This window comes from Citrus clementina, unplaced genomic scaffold, assembly GCF_000493195.1.
Source record: "Citrus clementina cultivar Clemenules unplaced genomic scaffold, Citrus_clementina_v1.0 scaffold_4, whole genome shotgun sequence".
NCBI classification, from domain to species: Eukaryota; Viridiplantae; Streptophyta; class Magnoliopsida; order Sapindales; family Rutaceae; genus Citrus; species Citrus x clementina.
The window spans coordinates 11429247-11445819 of NW_006262274.1; the positions used below are offsets into that span (position 1 = coordinate 11429247).

Genomic DNA, 16573 nt, shown 5'->3' on the forward strand with positions numbered 1-16573 from the left:
CGAGCTAATTTTTAGTCAATAACCGGTCATTTCCTAGATAAGTTCTTGATTTATAATATGGTTTAATTATGAACACACATTTAAACTAAGGCTTGTTTGTAAATCGTCTCAAGTCTGAAATTTTTATTTAATTCAGATTTTTTTTAAATTTGCTTGTTTGTTTTTTGTAATTTATATCTAATTTTCATATATTCACATATGAATAGATAAAAAAGTCAACTTTGGCGGCTTTTATTTGAATGGAAAAATGTCTAAATTAGAAGTAAATATTATTTCCTAAATTATAAAACATAATCCTCCTTTTTTGTTTCCATTTATAAGGACATAAATATCAAAAGTCTTGTTTAAGATATTTTTTTATTTATAAAAACAAATAAAATACCACATATACTCAAATATTAAAAAAATATATATGTCATTCAGAGAAATTCAGAAGCATTCAAATTTTAGATAACAAACAAATACTATCGAAATTGATTGATTCTTTAAAAAGTGAACTAAAGTAAACCCAAATAACATTAAAAAAATAATTGATATGCTTACAAATTAACACAGAGAATTGTATCTCGAATGATGTGGTGATTAATGTGTCATTCATTTATTAATAATATGGAATTATCTCATTAATGAATGTAAAAAAAATCAATAATTAATAAATATATAACAATCATTAATTAGTTATACGTCATTTGGAATATAAACTAATTTCAAATTTCGTAACTATATGGCTACTCTTAAAATAATGCATTCTCTATATATCAAATTTCTTTTTCCTACGAAATATCCATAAGCAATCAGTTATCTTATTTATTGCAAAATGACCCATCTAACTTTCAAAGTCAACATATTTTTGGTAAATATGAGGACTTATCATCATAAATCTAGCACTCGCTGTTATTTATTACTGTTCTTTATTTTCTTCAATTTTTTATTTATTATTTCAACTTAGGTTATTTTTTTGGGGAAATTTGATGAGCCATATACTTAAATCGCTGTCACTTCCCTATTAGATTATATCCCAAACCTTACTCAGTCATGTCTTTTAATGTCTTAATCCGTGGGTAGACGTAAATCTTCTTGCTATCATTTTGTGTGTGTGTGTGTGTGTAGAAGGTGCTGACACATACGTTGACAATGTTATGAATGGACTCCATCTGTATTTGTGCATGAATATATATAGAGTCTACTATGCGCAGATTTTAAAATAAAAAGATATTAGACCATTGGACTCAAATTTAACGGTCTCAATTAAGATCTTGTATTCTAATTAAAATGTGTGATCTCTAATTAGATAATTATTATATGTATTGAGTAATGACCTAGTGAGCAATAGTGCTCACCTTACAGTGGATAAGAGTACTCACTAGATCATCTTTCTATCTGCACACATAGACGTAGCATCGAGCACAAGTTAAAAAACAGATTCCCAATAGTATATTTAGTGACACGAGGGCAACAATCCACCATTGACGACCACCAGCTCAACGACCCTCAACCTATACGTGGGTAAAATTTATAGATGTAAGCGAGAGAATTTGCAGCAAAGTGTGGGGTGTTGCAAGAGTGGGGACGATTGTAACTAATAATGGCCGTACACTAGCCAATTCTATTAGAAGGGTATTGTGTTGTATGCCCAGCAATGAGCTGGCTGTGAGTGTCGGCTTAAAGTTAGAAAAAATGATCAGGCAAAAATGAAGCAAAAGGGAGCTCAAATTAGATCAAATGGTTTTTGTTTCTGTTGAAAACTGTGAACGGGTGGGTGAATGTCTCCATCATATAATTCCGGGTCCAGGTGGGTTAGCCCAAGTTTAGTTGTCAACCACAGCTCTCAAGTTCCACACAACACATCACGCATTGATTTTAAGGTAGGCAGAAATCATGTTCAAGCTTTTTGCTCGATGAAAGAGGGAGAGGGAGGGTGATGATGTGGTAATAATTGTATTTCAAACTCATCCAATGATAGAAGTAAAATTGTAATTATATTGTTAAGAGTAAATGCAGCTTAACTCCTTCATAAATTAACATATTTTAATTTTTCTTTTTATTTATTAAAACTCAACCCACCATGTTTATCGTTAAGAAGATAAAAAGATTAATAAAAAAAAAAATTCCTCTAAGCGACTCTTATTTATCCCAATTTTTTGAATGATAAATAAGGGTGCATTTACTTTTTCAATAATTTAAAACGTGAACGAAAGTACATCAATTTATCTAGAGTTGAATGGAATTAACCTTTTATCGTTTGTCTTAAAGTTTAAGCGGAGTGTTACTTTTAGCCCATAGTTTTGGGTCCTAGGGTAGAGTTTAGTCATTCATTCATGCCTTCATTTTCAAGAATACTGATTTTGCATTTTCAAGATTTTCATGCATTGGACATCATTTTGGATTTGATTGCGATGCACATTGTCCATTGATAAAAGGTACTGATTTAGCCACGAAAGCTTTAGAGTTTGAAAACTCTGTTTTTTGGGAGGGATCATTCCCTCCGCAAATTGTGTCCTTATTTCCCAGTTTCAATCAATGAAAGCTATATTTTCATTTAAAAAAAAAAAAAGGTACTGAAACTTTTCCAATCTAAGACATGACATGTGATATATAATTTTCAGTGTTAGATTGGCTGCAGCTTTTTATAACTAAGCTGAGAATTTTGAGGTAAGAGATGTTACACGAGAAGCAATTGTCGGGTAGTTCTACCATCTCAACTTTAATAGTTTTTTGACATCTGATAGACTGATAAATTTAAAAGTGCACTCACCGTGGATTTTACTACACCACTCAATTTGAACAAACTAACAAAGTTTATTGTGAGATTCACTGTTTTATCACATGATAGAATAACATTGGAACTCAACAATTACCCTACACGAGTTTTTTCAATTTATAGAGCTCATTTAAGTCAAATCCATTTATAATTCAATTGAGTAGGTATATTTAAAGAGGAGTTGTGCCTTTGGGGACACAGGGTTTTGGATTATCTCATGTACTTTGTGATTTTTTTTTTAATATTTGGAAGTAATTTCAGTCACCATCACTGCTCTGATTTAATATTTTAGATTGTAATTTAATTATTAAAAAAAGGAGGTGCAATCTAAATCCATAATATTTGATCACCATCACTACTCTAGTATGTATTTATTTAAAAAATCACTATGTAATTAGTAGTTGTATTAAACATATTATATATGTATTTGAAGGAGCAAGAATTTACCTTCACACGTACTTTTGATTTGTGGAGAACTTGTGACATGTGTTGAACTCGAATCTGGCGTGGTGGGTACCTGAAAAAGGCATTCCGATGCTCAAGCCAGTGTTTGATTTTAAGGTCTAATGGAAGCTAGAATAATAAACAAGTTTAGGATTTTTTTTTGGCTTAGGAGGGATCTCCCTTTTTAGTGGTGAGATGGTCTCTATTTATAGTTGATGGATGACATGGGTCTAGAGTTTTGCCTTAGTCTCTCTCCTTGATGACACGTGCCACCAACTATTATTGCACACGAGGACGTGAAGTTGTTCGTAGGGAAATAAATATATTTATTCCGAACCTACGTCATTTATTCCGTGCCCATGTGCTTTCCTACTCCTATGATCTTGGGCATGGTTCCCTCAGACCCCAGAATCCCAGAATTAGTCGTGGTTCTCTCAAACTCCGGAATTTCGGAATTAGAATGATTTTTTACTCTTAGTTATTATCGTAAGTCTCAGGGGAATTTTGTTCCAGTGTTACTTTCTCCCAAAATAGATTGAATATAATTTATTTACTTATTTGATTTTTCGGAATAGTTTCTTTCTTTATTTTTTATTTGGACACTTGGCGCAATTTTGTGCCTCTAAGTTATGGTACATATAGTATTAATTAGGTATAGTATCTCTGGTGTGCTCTAAAGTTTCTTAGTCAAAAGATTGTTAATACAACTCATTAAAAGTGTTTGGATGTATTTAAATTTGACAACAGACTCAAAATGAACCCAAATTTCATCATAATATGAGTTTTTCCAATCAAAATACAAGCAATTAATTAGTGATTAATGAATAAAATCATATGAAAAATATTAAAAACTTTAGGGAAAAAAACATTTACACGCCCAAAGTTTGGGGAAATGGTCACTAACACTCTCAAATTTCTAAAAAGAGACACCAAACTCTTTTTTGACCATAATGCCCTTTATCTCTGTTATCCCAAAAAAATTGACTCTAATGTTTTATAACAAATAGAAATATAACATTAAAATAAATGTAAGAATATATGCATTTTAAAATAATTTCAATATTTAAAAGATATTTTGATATTTCACAATCTATTAGATATATTTTATTAGTTTAAAGTAAATTTTATAATAAACAGAATCATAATATTAAAATAAATGTATTAAAATTTAAATTATTTTGATTATTATGTAAAATAATAATTTTAACATTATTAGTATGTGAGATTTTTTTAATTGTAAAATTATTTAATGCAAATATTTATTTAAAGCCTCTACAATAAATAAAAATATATCATTAAAATGAATATAATTATTTACATAGTTAAATTTATAAAAAAAATTAAAATATTTTAATATTGTCAATCTACTGTATAAATTACATTATTTATATAATATTTGTATTTATTATAAATTTTAAAGTTAATTTTTTCAGATAATAGATGTAAATGATATAATGGTTAATAGGGTATTTTAGTGTCTTTTTTTTTTAAATTTAAAAATATTAGTGATTATTTTTCTAAATTTCAAGAGTAAATGTGACACTATATGTGGAAAATCTAGAAGAGATCATGTACTACTCCTCTCGTGTCTAGACTTTGATTCTCTGTTTATTTTGTTTGTATTCAAGAAAGCTTTGGCATTATACTATATACATTCCAACCTAACAAAGTGATGAAAGGGATTCGTGAAAGTTTAATCCCAACTAAGTCATGTGAGTTAATGCATGCGCTGAACATAATCCAAAGAGTGATGACGAGTTCATGCATGCTTTCTTTGGTTTTGTCACTGAGCAGGTCAGTTTACTTTGGAACTCTACGTCTGTCTGTCCAACACAGATGCATATCATAAGGGTGAGATATGAGGGTGAAGTGAAGAGCCTAGAAACTAAAGCGACTTGTCATTGTTAGCTAATGAGGTAAAAAAAAAAGTTTTTTGAAAGAAAGCCAAAAACATCGACCCTGACCATCATGTTCTTGGTTTGCTCAGCGGTCGACCATTATTGATGGTGATAGATTGGACCCATATTAGATTTTGTGGTGATTGTTAGGGTAGTGGTTTTGTTTGTGCATCCGCACATGACAGACCACAGATACAGTTTTACATGCCCACAGATTCCATTTTTTCAACAAGGGGTTTCTTGATTTCAAAAGCAAAATGATACTTGAAATTTGAAAATTGGCATATGCTAATTACTGGCCGGTGCTTTTCTGCAACCAAACAGTACTGAGTGTGCCACAACCACAACACAGTATCACAATAACGTATCTATAAGCATTAAGATCGATTTATACGATACACTGTTACGGTAGCCTTAATCGCTCAAGCCATTGCATGCCCACTAAAAAGTTAGGATAAAGAAGTGCACGGGATAATTTGCGCACAATGATTTTGAACTCCACTAGAGCAAGAAAAGTCTCATTAATTGGCTTTTTTTCAAGTCATCGTTTTGAATTAATAATATATCATTTCAAAGTTTATGAAAAAGAGTACGACGCAGTCTAATGAATTGTCTCCAAATTCTATCGTTTAAGATTCGAATCGCAATCAGAATTAAATGCTTTTTTTTTTCCTCTTAATATTAAGACAAAACATGACAAAATATTTCCAAATTACCCATATAGGTAATTTTATATGTTAGAGCTATCTTCATTATAAAAGGGGAATAAAATAAAACTCTATTTGTGAGATGGTTGATGAATAATTAAAAATTTCTCTTGAGAAATTTCGTGATTGCTATTTTTTGCTTCTGTTTTGCGTCATTCCAACTGGTACAATGATGGCTCATTTGTTGATGAAATCAATCTTGTGGGATTTAGATTCTTTGCATGCATTAATTTTGGATATAGAAAGCAACCCTTCGTAACATAAAAAAATTCACAAAAAAAAAAAAAAAATTTGCTATAACGAATTAACGACCCCAAATCTAAGTCTAGGAGGCAAAAAATTTTCTTATCAAATCGATATGAAGATCTTTCACATAATTGAAGCAAGGGCCAAGGGGGAAAAGAAAAGTCTAAAAGCTTTACTTCAACAAATATAAAAATGTGATCAGTATGAAAAAATAAATCTCAATCATGCATTAATAATACAGAGAATTCTTCAGAAGCTAGGTGAATGAAGATAAAGAATATTATTGGTGCTTTGAAAAATATGTAGTGACATTCATAAAGATTGGATACTCTTTCAAAGGTATAATTTTCTTTTTAAACTAAATTTGAGCACAAGTGATCAAACATATTAGATGTGTGCACTGTGGAGGGATAATATTTTACTAGTTAGTTCGCTGAAGTGTCCCATTAAAAAACTAGAAAGGAACTAACAATGCTTGAAAAGATATAAGGAATTAAAAAAAATGAAATCAATAAACTGAATATTTCACTATTTGATCAATTCAGTACACAATAATGATTATAAAGAACATGGTTTGATTCTTGACATCACTACAAGATTATTTGATCTTTGACTCAATTATTTAGGGAGCTACACAAATTACATTCTTGCATTCCCCTGCCAAATTTTATGGGAAAATACTTGGCAAAATTGATTGTATAGATTCTCTGCGTCACCGAAAAACACGTATTAGTAACTTACACTTGCCAATGAAAACTCTTCAGTCCTCCAACCGAGAGCAATTCAATCACTACTCAAGATGTTATCTTCATTTAACTTTCATGGACCAATCAGTAAGATGGCTTAATCGGATGTGCTATTTCCTGCACTGCCAACCCAATACTGTTTGACAGCAATCAATATCTTCTCAGGCATGAGGGGTCCATCCTCGTGATCCATCATTTTGGTATCCCATCGCATGCCTTCGGCAAATTTTCTAACCTTGTTCAGGGCATCAACTTCGTCCCGGAAGATGACTGCCCCTTCTGGCCGCAAGATGCGGTCCATTTCCAGAAGGATGTCTTCTGGTTTACACCTGTTCAATCGTACATATTTGATGACATTAAGAGGAAGTGAAAAAATTTGAGCTCATATAAAGAAAACGTGTATCCTAGAATTAAGACCTCAGCTAATCATGATTTTTTGTTACTAAGATGATATATGGTGCAGCAGCCTACAAGCTGACTTCATCTGAGACAGACAGATTACCCAAAGAAGAAAATCTTTTGCATCAATTTCAGCTACAAACCTTGGAAAGTCATATTCATGACATTGAGCTTAATACCAAATTACTTGCTCACAAATATCAAACATATTGCCAGTAAAGGATAAATTAACAATATTTCTGCATTTCAAGTGGAAAATAGACTTTCCTAATGAGTTTCCAATCTGAGAAATAATTTTAGGTTATAATTAATTTTGTGTAGCTTTGCGGTTCTCCTCACTGGTCCAAAGTTGCAGCATTGTGCATTTATGAATTGGTTTCAAGTATACAAGTTTTTTATATGGGATTTGAGTCAGCACGCAGGAGAAAGAAGATAATGAGGCTTACGTGTTCTCATACAAGCTAAATACACCATTAGCATGAATAAGATCATATGTCCTTGGATATGTAGAGAATCCTTCACACCTGGAAAAAGAGGAGAAAAAACACTGTTATTGAGATTCCAAAGAACATAAATCCCTAAATTTCAGTTAAACTTCATATTCATCCCTTGATAAGAGAAAAAATAAGAGCAAAAAATGATTTGAAGGTAAAAACTTTGATTAGTCTTTCACAATGTGAGTTAAATGCATCTCAAAAGGCCAATCTTATGCCACTTTGGAGTTTCTCTTAAGCTCCTATTTTTCTTTCTATTTCACTTGCAAACACTTACTCATGAATAAAACATAAAAAATAAGTCTATCCTATCACCCACTTCGGATTGAGTGGTGAGGTTGATCCACTAGCAACAGTTCTAAAAATAAGGAAGTTCATAAAGTGTATTTCATCCCAGAAAGTACCATAAGTTATTATTTCTACTTTAATATGACTTTACAAACAGGTAAAGCTTTTCAAGCAGGTTGTACAATGGGAAAAATTCATTTTCAACAAAGAGCACCAGTACTAAAAATAAATATGTGCAGAAATGCAGGTGCAAATTAGGAACCATAATCACAAACAGAACAGGTAAAATTATTGGAACATACCAGTCATGGTATATGCCAATTAGGCCTCTCTCATAAATGACACCTAAAGTGTTCTTCGCAGTTGTTGGTACAACATTCATTACCCAAGATTTTGGCGATTCAAGTGCTGCTGCAAACCCCCCAAGGCCTGCATTCATGTCCATCACATTTCGATATCTTCTGGTGCCAATCAAACTGTTCATCTTTTTGTAAGCATTTACATGCTTTTTCCAAAGTTTACTATCCTCTTGGTAAGACTTGCCAGTAACTCCCTCAACTTCTCCGTTAGCTATTCGTGGAGGGACATCGAAAAGCCTGGATGGGAACTTCTTTAACTCCCCTCCTGCTACTTCTTTTGTACTGGATACTTCAGGGAAAGGGGTTATGCAAGTTTCCATCTGTTTGTACCTGAAATGCATCACAAAAAAATTAAATAAGATGGAAATACTAAGAACCTTTGCTGCAGCCTGACCTCCAACAGTGTCACAACTCACATTCCCAATGAAGATAAAACAGTAATTAGACTGACTTTCAAATTTATCCGTTCAGCAATATCACCAATGCACAGATGAATTAACACAGAGTTCATCTGAAACTAGATTTGGTTTCCTATTTGAAATTAAACAAGCAATCAGAAAGATAAGTCTAATGGACAATGATAGGGCATAACGATGAATAGTTGAATTCTGAGTTGCTTCATTATCTAAATTTTTTGTGGTCAGAAGATACCCATATTGTTCTCATAAACATAAATGATCTGCCAAAATAATAATAATTGAGGGGTCAGCAGAACTGGACTTGCAGTATTCTGGGGAGCTGCCCAGGAAGGTACTTAATGAAGATTAAATATATCCATCACCATACAATTGCCTAAAACCTGAATTAGCCATAAAATAGAATTATGATAGTATAGATGGATGTTAAAGTGAACATTCCAAGTCCCTAACAATGAGATGATCCTAGAGAGGCAAAGAACTAAATGCAATTAAGCAAAAGAAGGTGCAGGTGAACTCACCAAACATCATCAGGATCCCTTGATTTGCATTTGTTGGCAGACTTCCTCTTGCAGGATTTGTCATTTTTTTTCTTTCTCCAGATGGCAATATCTCCCTTCTCATACTTTTTCTCCCAGCAAAGAGACTCAGCAAGCTCTTCAATGCTTCTTTGTTCTGCTCGAAGTTCTTCCTTAGATCGCTTCCATGTTTGATAATATGTCTTCCAATTAATTGGAGGTCCAGATAAGATCCAGTATCCACCAGGTCTGAGGACTCGATCAACTTCCATAAGATACATCCCATCTGTACACAGAAGTCCATACATTGAATGGTCAACAGCTTCCACCAGACACACTAAGGTTTATACCAAAAGGTCTAGCTAAGTTATTTAGTTTTATTTTATTTTTCAAGTATTGCATGAATGGAAATCAAATCCCCTCCCCACCCTATGTAAGCGAGGTTCAATCTTTAGATCTCTTGTACAACACCAAGAGGTTTTACCAATTGAAAAAATTAGGCAGTAGCACCCAATTAATACCATGAGTAACCATGAAAAAGAATGTAGCAGAAAACAGAATGAAAATTTGTAGCCTAGGGCCTTTCAACCAGAAGTCCTATTTTATCTCCCAAAATAAAAAATCACTTGATTAATAGCTCAATTCAGTTTGATGCCACCTTAATCCCAACTACCAATGTAATTATGAAGCATATATAAACTCAACGAAAATTTTCTCCAGGATTTGTATTTTGATACCTTTTCCTTTTTAAAATTTTTTAATTGATACCATTTCCATATATTCTCAATCAAGCCCAAGAAAAATCTGACTCCATTCAAGATATATAACTAAATTGTCTTTTGATACAAGCAACTAAAAAAAAGTTAACATGAAACTATAAGGAAAATTTGTGTTTATAGCACAACTTTGCTATGCGAGTTTATAAACAGACCTGTTAATAACTAGTTAAAAATATGCAGGTATATTTAGCAACTCAATGGATTCTAATTGACTGTTGATCTAAAAAAAGATTCCAATTTCATCAGATCACAGATATCATTCATATTTCACTACTCAACAAAAGGTAACATAATATCTGATAAATCTATATGCTTTCAACTTTTTTCTTTTTCTTTTTTTATTTTATTTATTTTATAAGAAACTATATATTATATTAATGATGAAGAAACATTACAAGAAGTGGACCAGCTGTCCACTGAGAAAGCAGAAAAATGAAAACTTTTTCTGTGCTATACAAAATATGCCAATCCCCTCTACAAAAACTAGTGATAAGTGCATATTTTCCATATATTTTGCTATTAATTTCTCCATCTTTTTCTTGTTTTGGTCTTAAATATTCTAGTTATTTTAGTTAATTTTTAATTTAGTAAATAATTTTATTGTGTTAATTTTTATCTTAGTTTTTTTTTTTTTGTTATTTTAGTTATATTCTGGGATTAAAGAGAAATTAAATCGGAGCATTTAAGAAGAAATCTGCTTGAAGGAATTAAAAAAGGAAATAACCGAAGATTTTTCGAAGCCAATTAATTAATTGATGCACATTCGGAAGCATATGGGATTTCAAGGAGATTAATAAAGACTTTGGGAACAAGCATACATAAAATGGAAACTTGTTTAATGTGCATGGCTTTATAAGTTGCATGCAAGATTCACGTTACCAATTAAAAAAGATTTCATGCATAAGGCTTGCCTAGACTAAATTGCACATGGATGGCATTATATATGGAAAGCAAATTGAAGTAAAAGGAAATTGTCAAAGTGGACAGCATGTTCATGGCAATTAAAGGAAGCAAATCAATTGCTTTAAATTGGAAATAAATTCCAATAAGGATTTGGCCAACCATATGCATAATAAAAAGCCAACCTTTGGCTTTTAATAGACAATCGGCAGCCAAGAAGAATTGAAGAGAGAGCAGTAGCAAGAAGAGAAGAAAAGAAAAATAGAGGCAGCCACTTGAATTAATCTCTATGTCTGGTTTTATTGACTCTTTTATTCCCAATTCAATTATGTTAGGCTAGATTTTCTATTTAGTTGAGGGTGAATTAAAAACCCCAAACATGCTATGCAATTAATTTTTAATTTCTATCATTCAATTTATTTAATTGAGATTGTATATGTTCTTCTATAATTAATGTTTATGATTTTATTCTCGTCTTGTTTGAGTGGCCAATTAGATAGGACTTGAATAAATTCTATTTAGGACTTGAATAAATTCTATTGCTAGATTAAAATTCCTGATCCGTAATTGTCTTGATATTTTAATCATTAGTAGCAGGTTGGAATCAATGATTTCAATCGGAGAATATAACCTAGGTTAAATAATCTGAGCTTGTGTGTTTATTGCCTAGATCAACCTAATATCTTTCTCTACTTAATGCTTCCATTATCTTAAATTTAAAGAGCTTGTTTTAAATTATTTAATGGTTAGAGATTAGGTGAAAAACTTGTTTTGCCTAATGATACACTCAGGAAAGATTGAGACTAACAAAACTTATTGTTGTCTAAGGTAGTTTCAATAGAAATTGATGATAGAATTGATATATTATGTGCATGTTTGGTGGTGGCGAATGATCATTTAACCAAAATTTTCATCATTATTATTTCTCTCTCCTTTAATTAGAGTTTTTGTTAAATTATTGTTTTCATAGTTTTAATTTCTTTATTTCTTGCTATTTATTTAAAAATTCATAAAAACCCCCTTTTATTTATAATTAGAATTTTCTTTAATTAGATTAATTTATATTATTATTAATATTATTATTACTACTATTATTTTATTTTAAATCCTGCTTTAGAGTTGATAATAAATACAACTAGCATAGTTTTCGTGGGATCGATCCTTACTCGCTCTGTACTAGTTATTTATATTAGTAGTAAGGTTTTAAATTTGGTGCACCCTAATGACACTACCAACTAGACCAACCTAGACACCTATCTCAAACACTCTCCCAACTTAGATGAATGAAGAAAAAAATATGAATCTTGGAACTCCTTAGAAACTGAAGCCCAAAACAAAGTTAGAAGACAGATTCTATCCCATAATTCTTCAATATTGTCTGCACTTTTTTCTTCAAAAATAAGAAGATTTCTTTCTTGCCGTACTACCCAAAACAGAGCTGCCACATTTATATCCAAAGAGTTTTGGCCTTTTTTCCTTTACTAAAAGCATAGGAATTCTCCATAAGAATAAAATGAAAAGAACCCGAAATGACACACAAAATGTTAGCCTCTTTGCACAACCTACTCCACAACTTTGAAGTCACAAAACAATAAAGAAAAAGATGATTAGAAGTTTCTGCACTAGTTTTGCATATCACACACCAAGAAGGAGATAGACACATATTAGGGAACTTTCTTTGAATTACTTTCCCAGGGTTTAATTTTCCTTGAGCCAAGGCCAACAAAACGACTTGAATTTTAAGAGGAATACTAGCCAAGGAGACATCATTAATCAACCATTTAAGATAAGACTTACCAGAATAATGTCCTGATGCCTTCCAAACTCCACAATCTAAAGTTGAAAGCACAACCTATATGCTTTCAACTTTTAATATGTAGGAATGAACATCCTGACACATCACCGCTTTTTGACAAAATATGGATGTCTTTGGATTCAACATAATTAAAATGAGTATCATAAGATCTAAAAATATTTATTGTCAGATTATAGAAAATTATATATGCGGTCCTTTTTTTCAATTATAGATTTTTAAACCATGTATTATATACAGAATACACTAAAATGCAATATGGTTCTACAATATTGACAATAGAGGCCTTACCATTTGAAGTCCATGGTATCAGACACCGAGAGCATTGAGCCATATCAAAGGCTCGTGAAGGATATGGAAGATGTATTGTTCCAAGAACACCAATAACAGCAGGTACACCTCGTTCTAATGCAAACTGTACCTGTGCTTCGTGATTGTCCCTCGGAGCAAAGGACATAGTCAGTACATTTCTTTTTAAAAGGTATGCACCCCAGCTTGCAACCTACAAAATAATCGACATTATCAGTTTAGGAGAATATTACAAACTTAAATTAATTAGACAAGAAGCAATGCTTGAATGCGATTTGATAATATACTGTCTGAGCCTAATTAGGAAGAACAAACAATAATACCATTACATGTTTAGAAATATAAACAAATAAAGAGAAAGATGCAAGAAGAAAATGATACATAACAATCCAAACTGTTAGGGACAAACACATAAAGCTACAATAGTTCTCAGCATAGACCAGTTGAGCAGTGTACTTCCCAGGTATTTCCATGTATAGAAAGAAATTATCTAGAGGATGATAATGCATCCACCATATGGCACTATTCTACATATTACACGAATGACCCTGGTAACTCAAAGTGATCCAGACCTATCAAGATTGCTAATATTCAACTGAAAGCACACAGTCATGTTACTAGCGGTCAATTAAAAAAATAAATAAATAAATTTTCTCTGAATAATTAACATATGACATATGCAGAGGTTATTCAAGTTCAGTAACATACTCCACATCCAGTGTCCAGTGCTGTTCTGACAGAGCCATCTTTAATTGGGATAACTGATGCAAGCTCATCAATATATGCATCAGCACCTTGTGGAAACATTGTTCCTCCACCTGGAAATTTAAAAACATTCCCCTGAAACTGCACCCAGTTCTGTACAGCCTTTTCAACTGTTAGGCTTTTATGAGGAACATTTGCATAATGAACATAGTCCCGACCCTTTGGCCATGGAAATGGGGTCATATACCCCTTGGGAGCAGGTATAAGACAATGCAATTTTTCATCTTCAGGAGGACAATGTCTTTCCCTGTATGTCATATTCTCTCTTGGAAATTTCATAGCTCGGTCTTGTTCCTGACAAGGAGTATAATCACTGTATTTAACATCACAGGGCTTAAACACTTTAGCTTTAGGCTCAGAAGGTTCAACAATCTCCACATCATTGTGGTGAGTTTCAAAGCTCAAATCAGTAAAGATATTACAGTCTGCCTGCTTGGTTATTTGTGACGCTATAGTATCACCTTTTCCAAAACCACTCTTCTGCCATGCTCCAAGCATGTAAAAGAAACCGCACAAAACAATGACAATAAGTATAGACAGTGGACTCCTTGTTCTGCTTCCTGATGAATTATGCTTCCCCATTATATGCCTGGGGCAATTCCTTGAAGCAACTGTGAGATGTAACTTAGTCAAAAAACACAATCACTTTGCACTACTAATTATGCAAAGTAGTTACAGCAATCATAAAGGATGTTTATTTTTGGAGAAAAGATAGTCATCATCAACCAACACAGTACAAATGCTTCAATCAGTCACAGGAGTCATACACAGATCTCAACTGCTTTCTCAAAATTAATTGTTGTTACACATGGAAAGGAGAAGACGGTGAAATAGCAACCCAAGTTATGAATCCTTGTTTTGTAAAGTTATCTAGCACGCAGGTAGAATTAAATAAAAGCCCAAAGTTCTAAAAAGCAGCGACAAACCCTTTAGCTCTATGCAACTTCCGCAAACCCTATCTGCCAAAGTCAATATTTCTTTCTTGGAATGCATTGATGAATTTTATCTACTGAAATATCATGTTTTGCATTTGCCTTCAACACTCAATTTACTCATTGATGTCAAACCCGAGTCATTCATTTTTCAAATTATTAATAACTATCTATAGATAACTTTTTCCTCCTATCGAGAAAATGCCATCTGAATGTCTCAAAAACATTTATACAAGGGGAAAAAAGTTAAGAATGACAATTGATAAATCCATTAACATATAAGTATAAAAAAAAAAAAAACAAGTAGCAAAGATCCTATATTTAGTGGAAAAAGAAAATAAAATTAATACTACCAATTTTGTTTACCAGATTTGACCTTAAAAGTCGTTCTATAATATACAATTTGATCCAAAGGTTAACCAATAAAGAGAAAGAGTAGCCAAATCATATAACCAACTTACTGAAAGCACATGATAAAGTTCCAAAACATAATTAAAAGTTATAGGAACTCATCAAAAGTGAAATAAAGTTCCAAAGTTGATGTGGATTGTGGACGGTACACAGCAAGATCTGAAAAGAAAAGATATACCAATACTATAAAGTAAAGAAAAGTATGCATGCAGCTGATCAAATCAAGGATTCATATCAAAATCAAATCTCCTCACATATTGTAGGTACTACTCTTAATCCTGAATAACCCCATTTCCCTTCTCGTCAAGCTCAAACATCTTTCATACTCAAGAACACATGCAAAGCTATTTTTTTTTTTTTTTTGCCACAGTCACACTGAAACAGCTACGAAAATCACACTTAATGACAATTAAATATGAACAAACAATAGAATTAACCATTAACTCTATCATCAATGATAAAGAGTTTGAAAAGTAACTGCAACAACTTCATTTTCAAGAACCCAGAAAGCAAAAAAGTAAAGGGGCCACAGATCTTAAGAGAAAATAAGGCAACAATATGCAAACACACACACACACACACACACATATGGCATAATCTAATAAAAATGGCAATGATTAAAAAAGGTAGAAATGTAACAAAACATTCACCTGAATATGAAAGCTCTCCAATGAGGAGCAAGAGAAGAGTTCTTTCTTGAACTTTCACTCACACACACAGTCTCTCTCTCTCTCTCTCTCTCTCTCTCTAGATCGCTGAAGTGCTTGAACTGGTAAGTGCCACTGTGTGAGTGAGCTTCAAAGAGGAGAGAGAACGGGTGGAGAGACGGTATATTTGTGGTCACCTCCTTTATACTCTGTCGGATTGATAATATCGAGTGAATCCCTAATGTTTTAAATTTTCTCAATGTGAGTACAATTTATCTATTTGTATTAAATAAGTCCCTAACCACCACTAACTCCTAATAATAAATTATGCTCATGAATTATGATATATTCAATGTTGGTTTCACATTACATTTCACAAAGTACCGAACTGTATTAGTATAAAAACACTATTTGGGTAGGTCTTTATGGAAATTCTTTAATTTTGAGATGTCATTTTGTATACTTTTTTCATTATTTTTTGTCTTTTTTATTATTTTTATTATTTTATATACTTTTCATTAATATTATGAAATATGAATGTTGCGTTAGCTATCACAATGGCTCTATTCTTTAGCCACTACTTACCACTATTGGTGTATCTATTGAAGTTGTCAATGATATCATTAAGATCCTCGTATGTTTCTCGCTACACAACTTTCTATCGATATCAAAATTTGAACTTAAGAATTACATTTTGACTAGCGTATTATCATTACTCAATTATAATGATGGTGAATACCA

The 16573-nt window shown here is 32.2% G+C and overlaps 1 protein-coding gene across 2 annotated transcripts; it reads right to left on the reverse strand.

Annotated features, from left to right (window-relative positions):
• Window positions 1-6559: 6559 nt before the first annotated feature.
• On the reverse strand, window positions 6560-15994 carry LOC18044847 (probable methyltransferase PMT14). 2 transcript variants are annotated; one of them, XM_024186604.1, is made up of 8 exons: window positions 15836-15994; window positions 15236-15344; window positions 13786-14453; window positions 13060-13270; window positions 9280-9562; window positions 8286-8672; window positions 7648-7725; window positions 6560-7131 (listed from the first exon to the last, which is right to left on the reverse strand). In XM_024186604.1, exons 3-8 carry the CDS (start codon window positions 14422-14424, stop codon window positions 6900-6902), a joined length of 1830 nt encoding a protein of 609 aa, XP_024042372.1. In that variant the 5' UTR covers window positions 14425-14453; window positions 15236-15344; window positions 15836-15994; the 3' UTR covers window positions 6560-6899. The 2 variants fall into 2 exon arrangements, with proteins under 2 accessions (XP_024042372.1, XP_006436790.1); XM_006436727.2 differs by lacking the exon at window positions 15236-15344.
• Between the last annotated feature and the right edge of the window lie 579 nt (window positions 15995-16573).

Coding starts and splice junctions, on each gene's coding strand:
- LOC18044847 (XM_006436727.2), bottom strand. CDS start 14,424: ATGGGGAAGCATAATTCATCAGGAAGCAGAACAAGGAGTCCACTGTCT. Junction 13,271..13,785: donor CACTGGACACTGGATGTGGA/GTATGTTACTGA, acceptor ATTATTTTGTAG/GTTGCAAGCTGGGGTGCATA. Junction 7,132..7,647: donor TTTAGCTTGTATGAGAACAC/GTAAGCCTCATT, acceptor ACGATTGAACAG/GTGTAAACCAGAAGACATCC.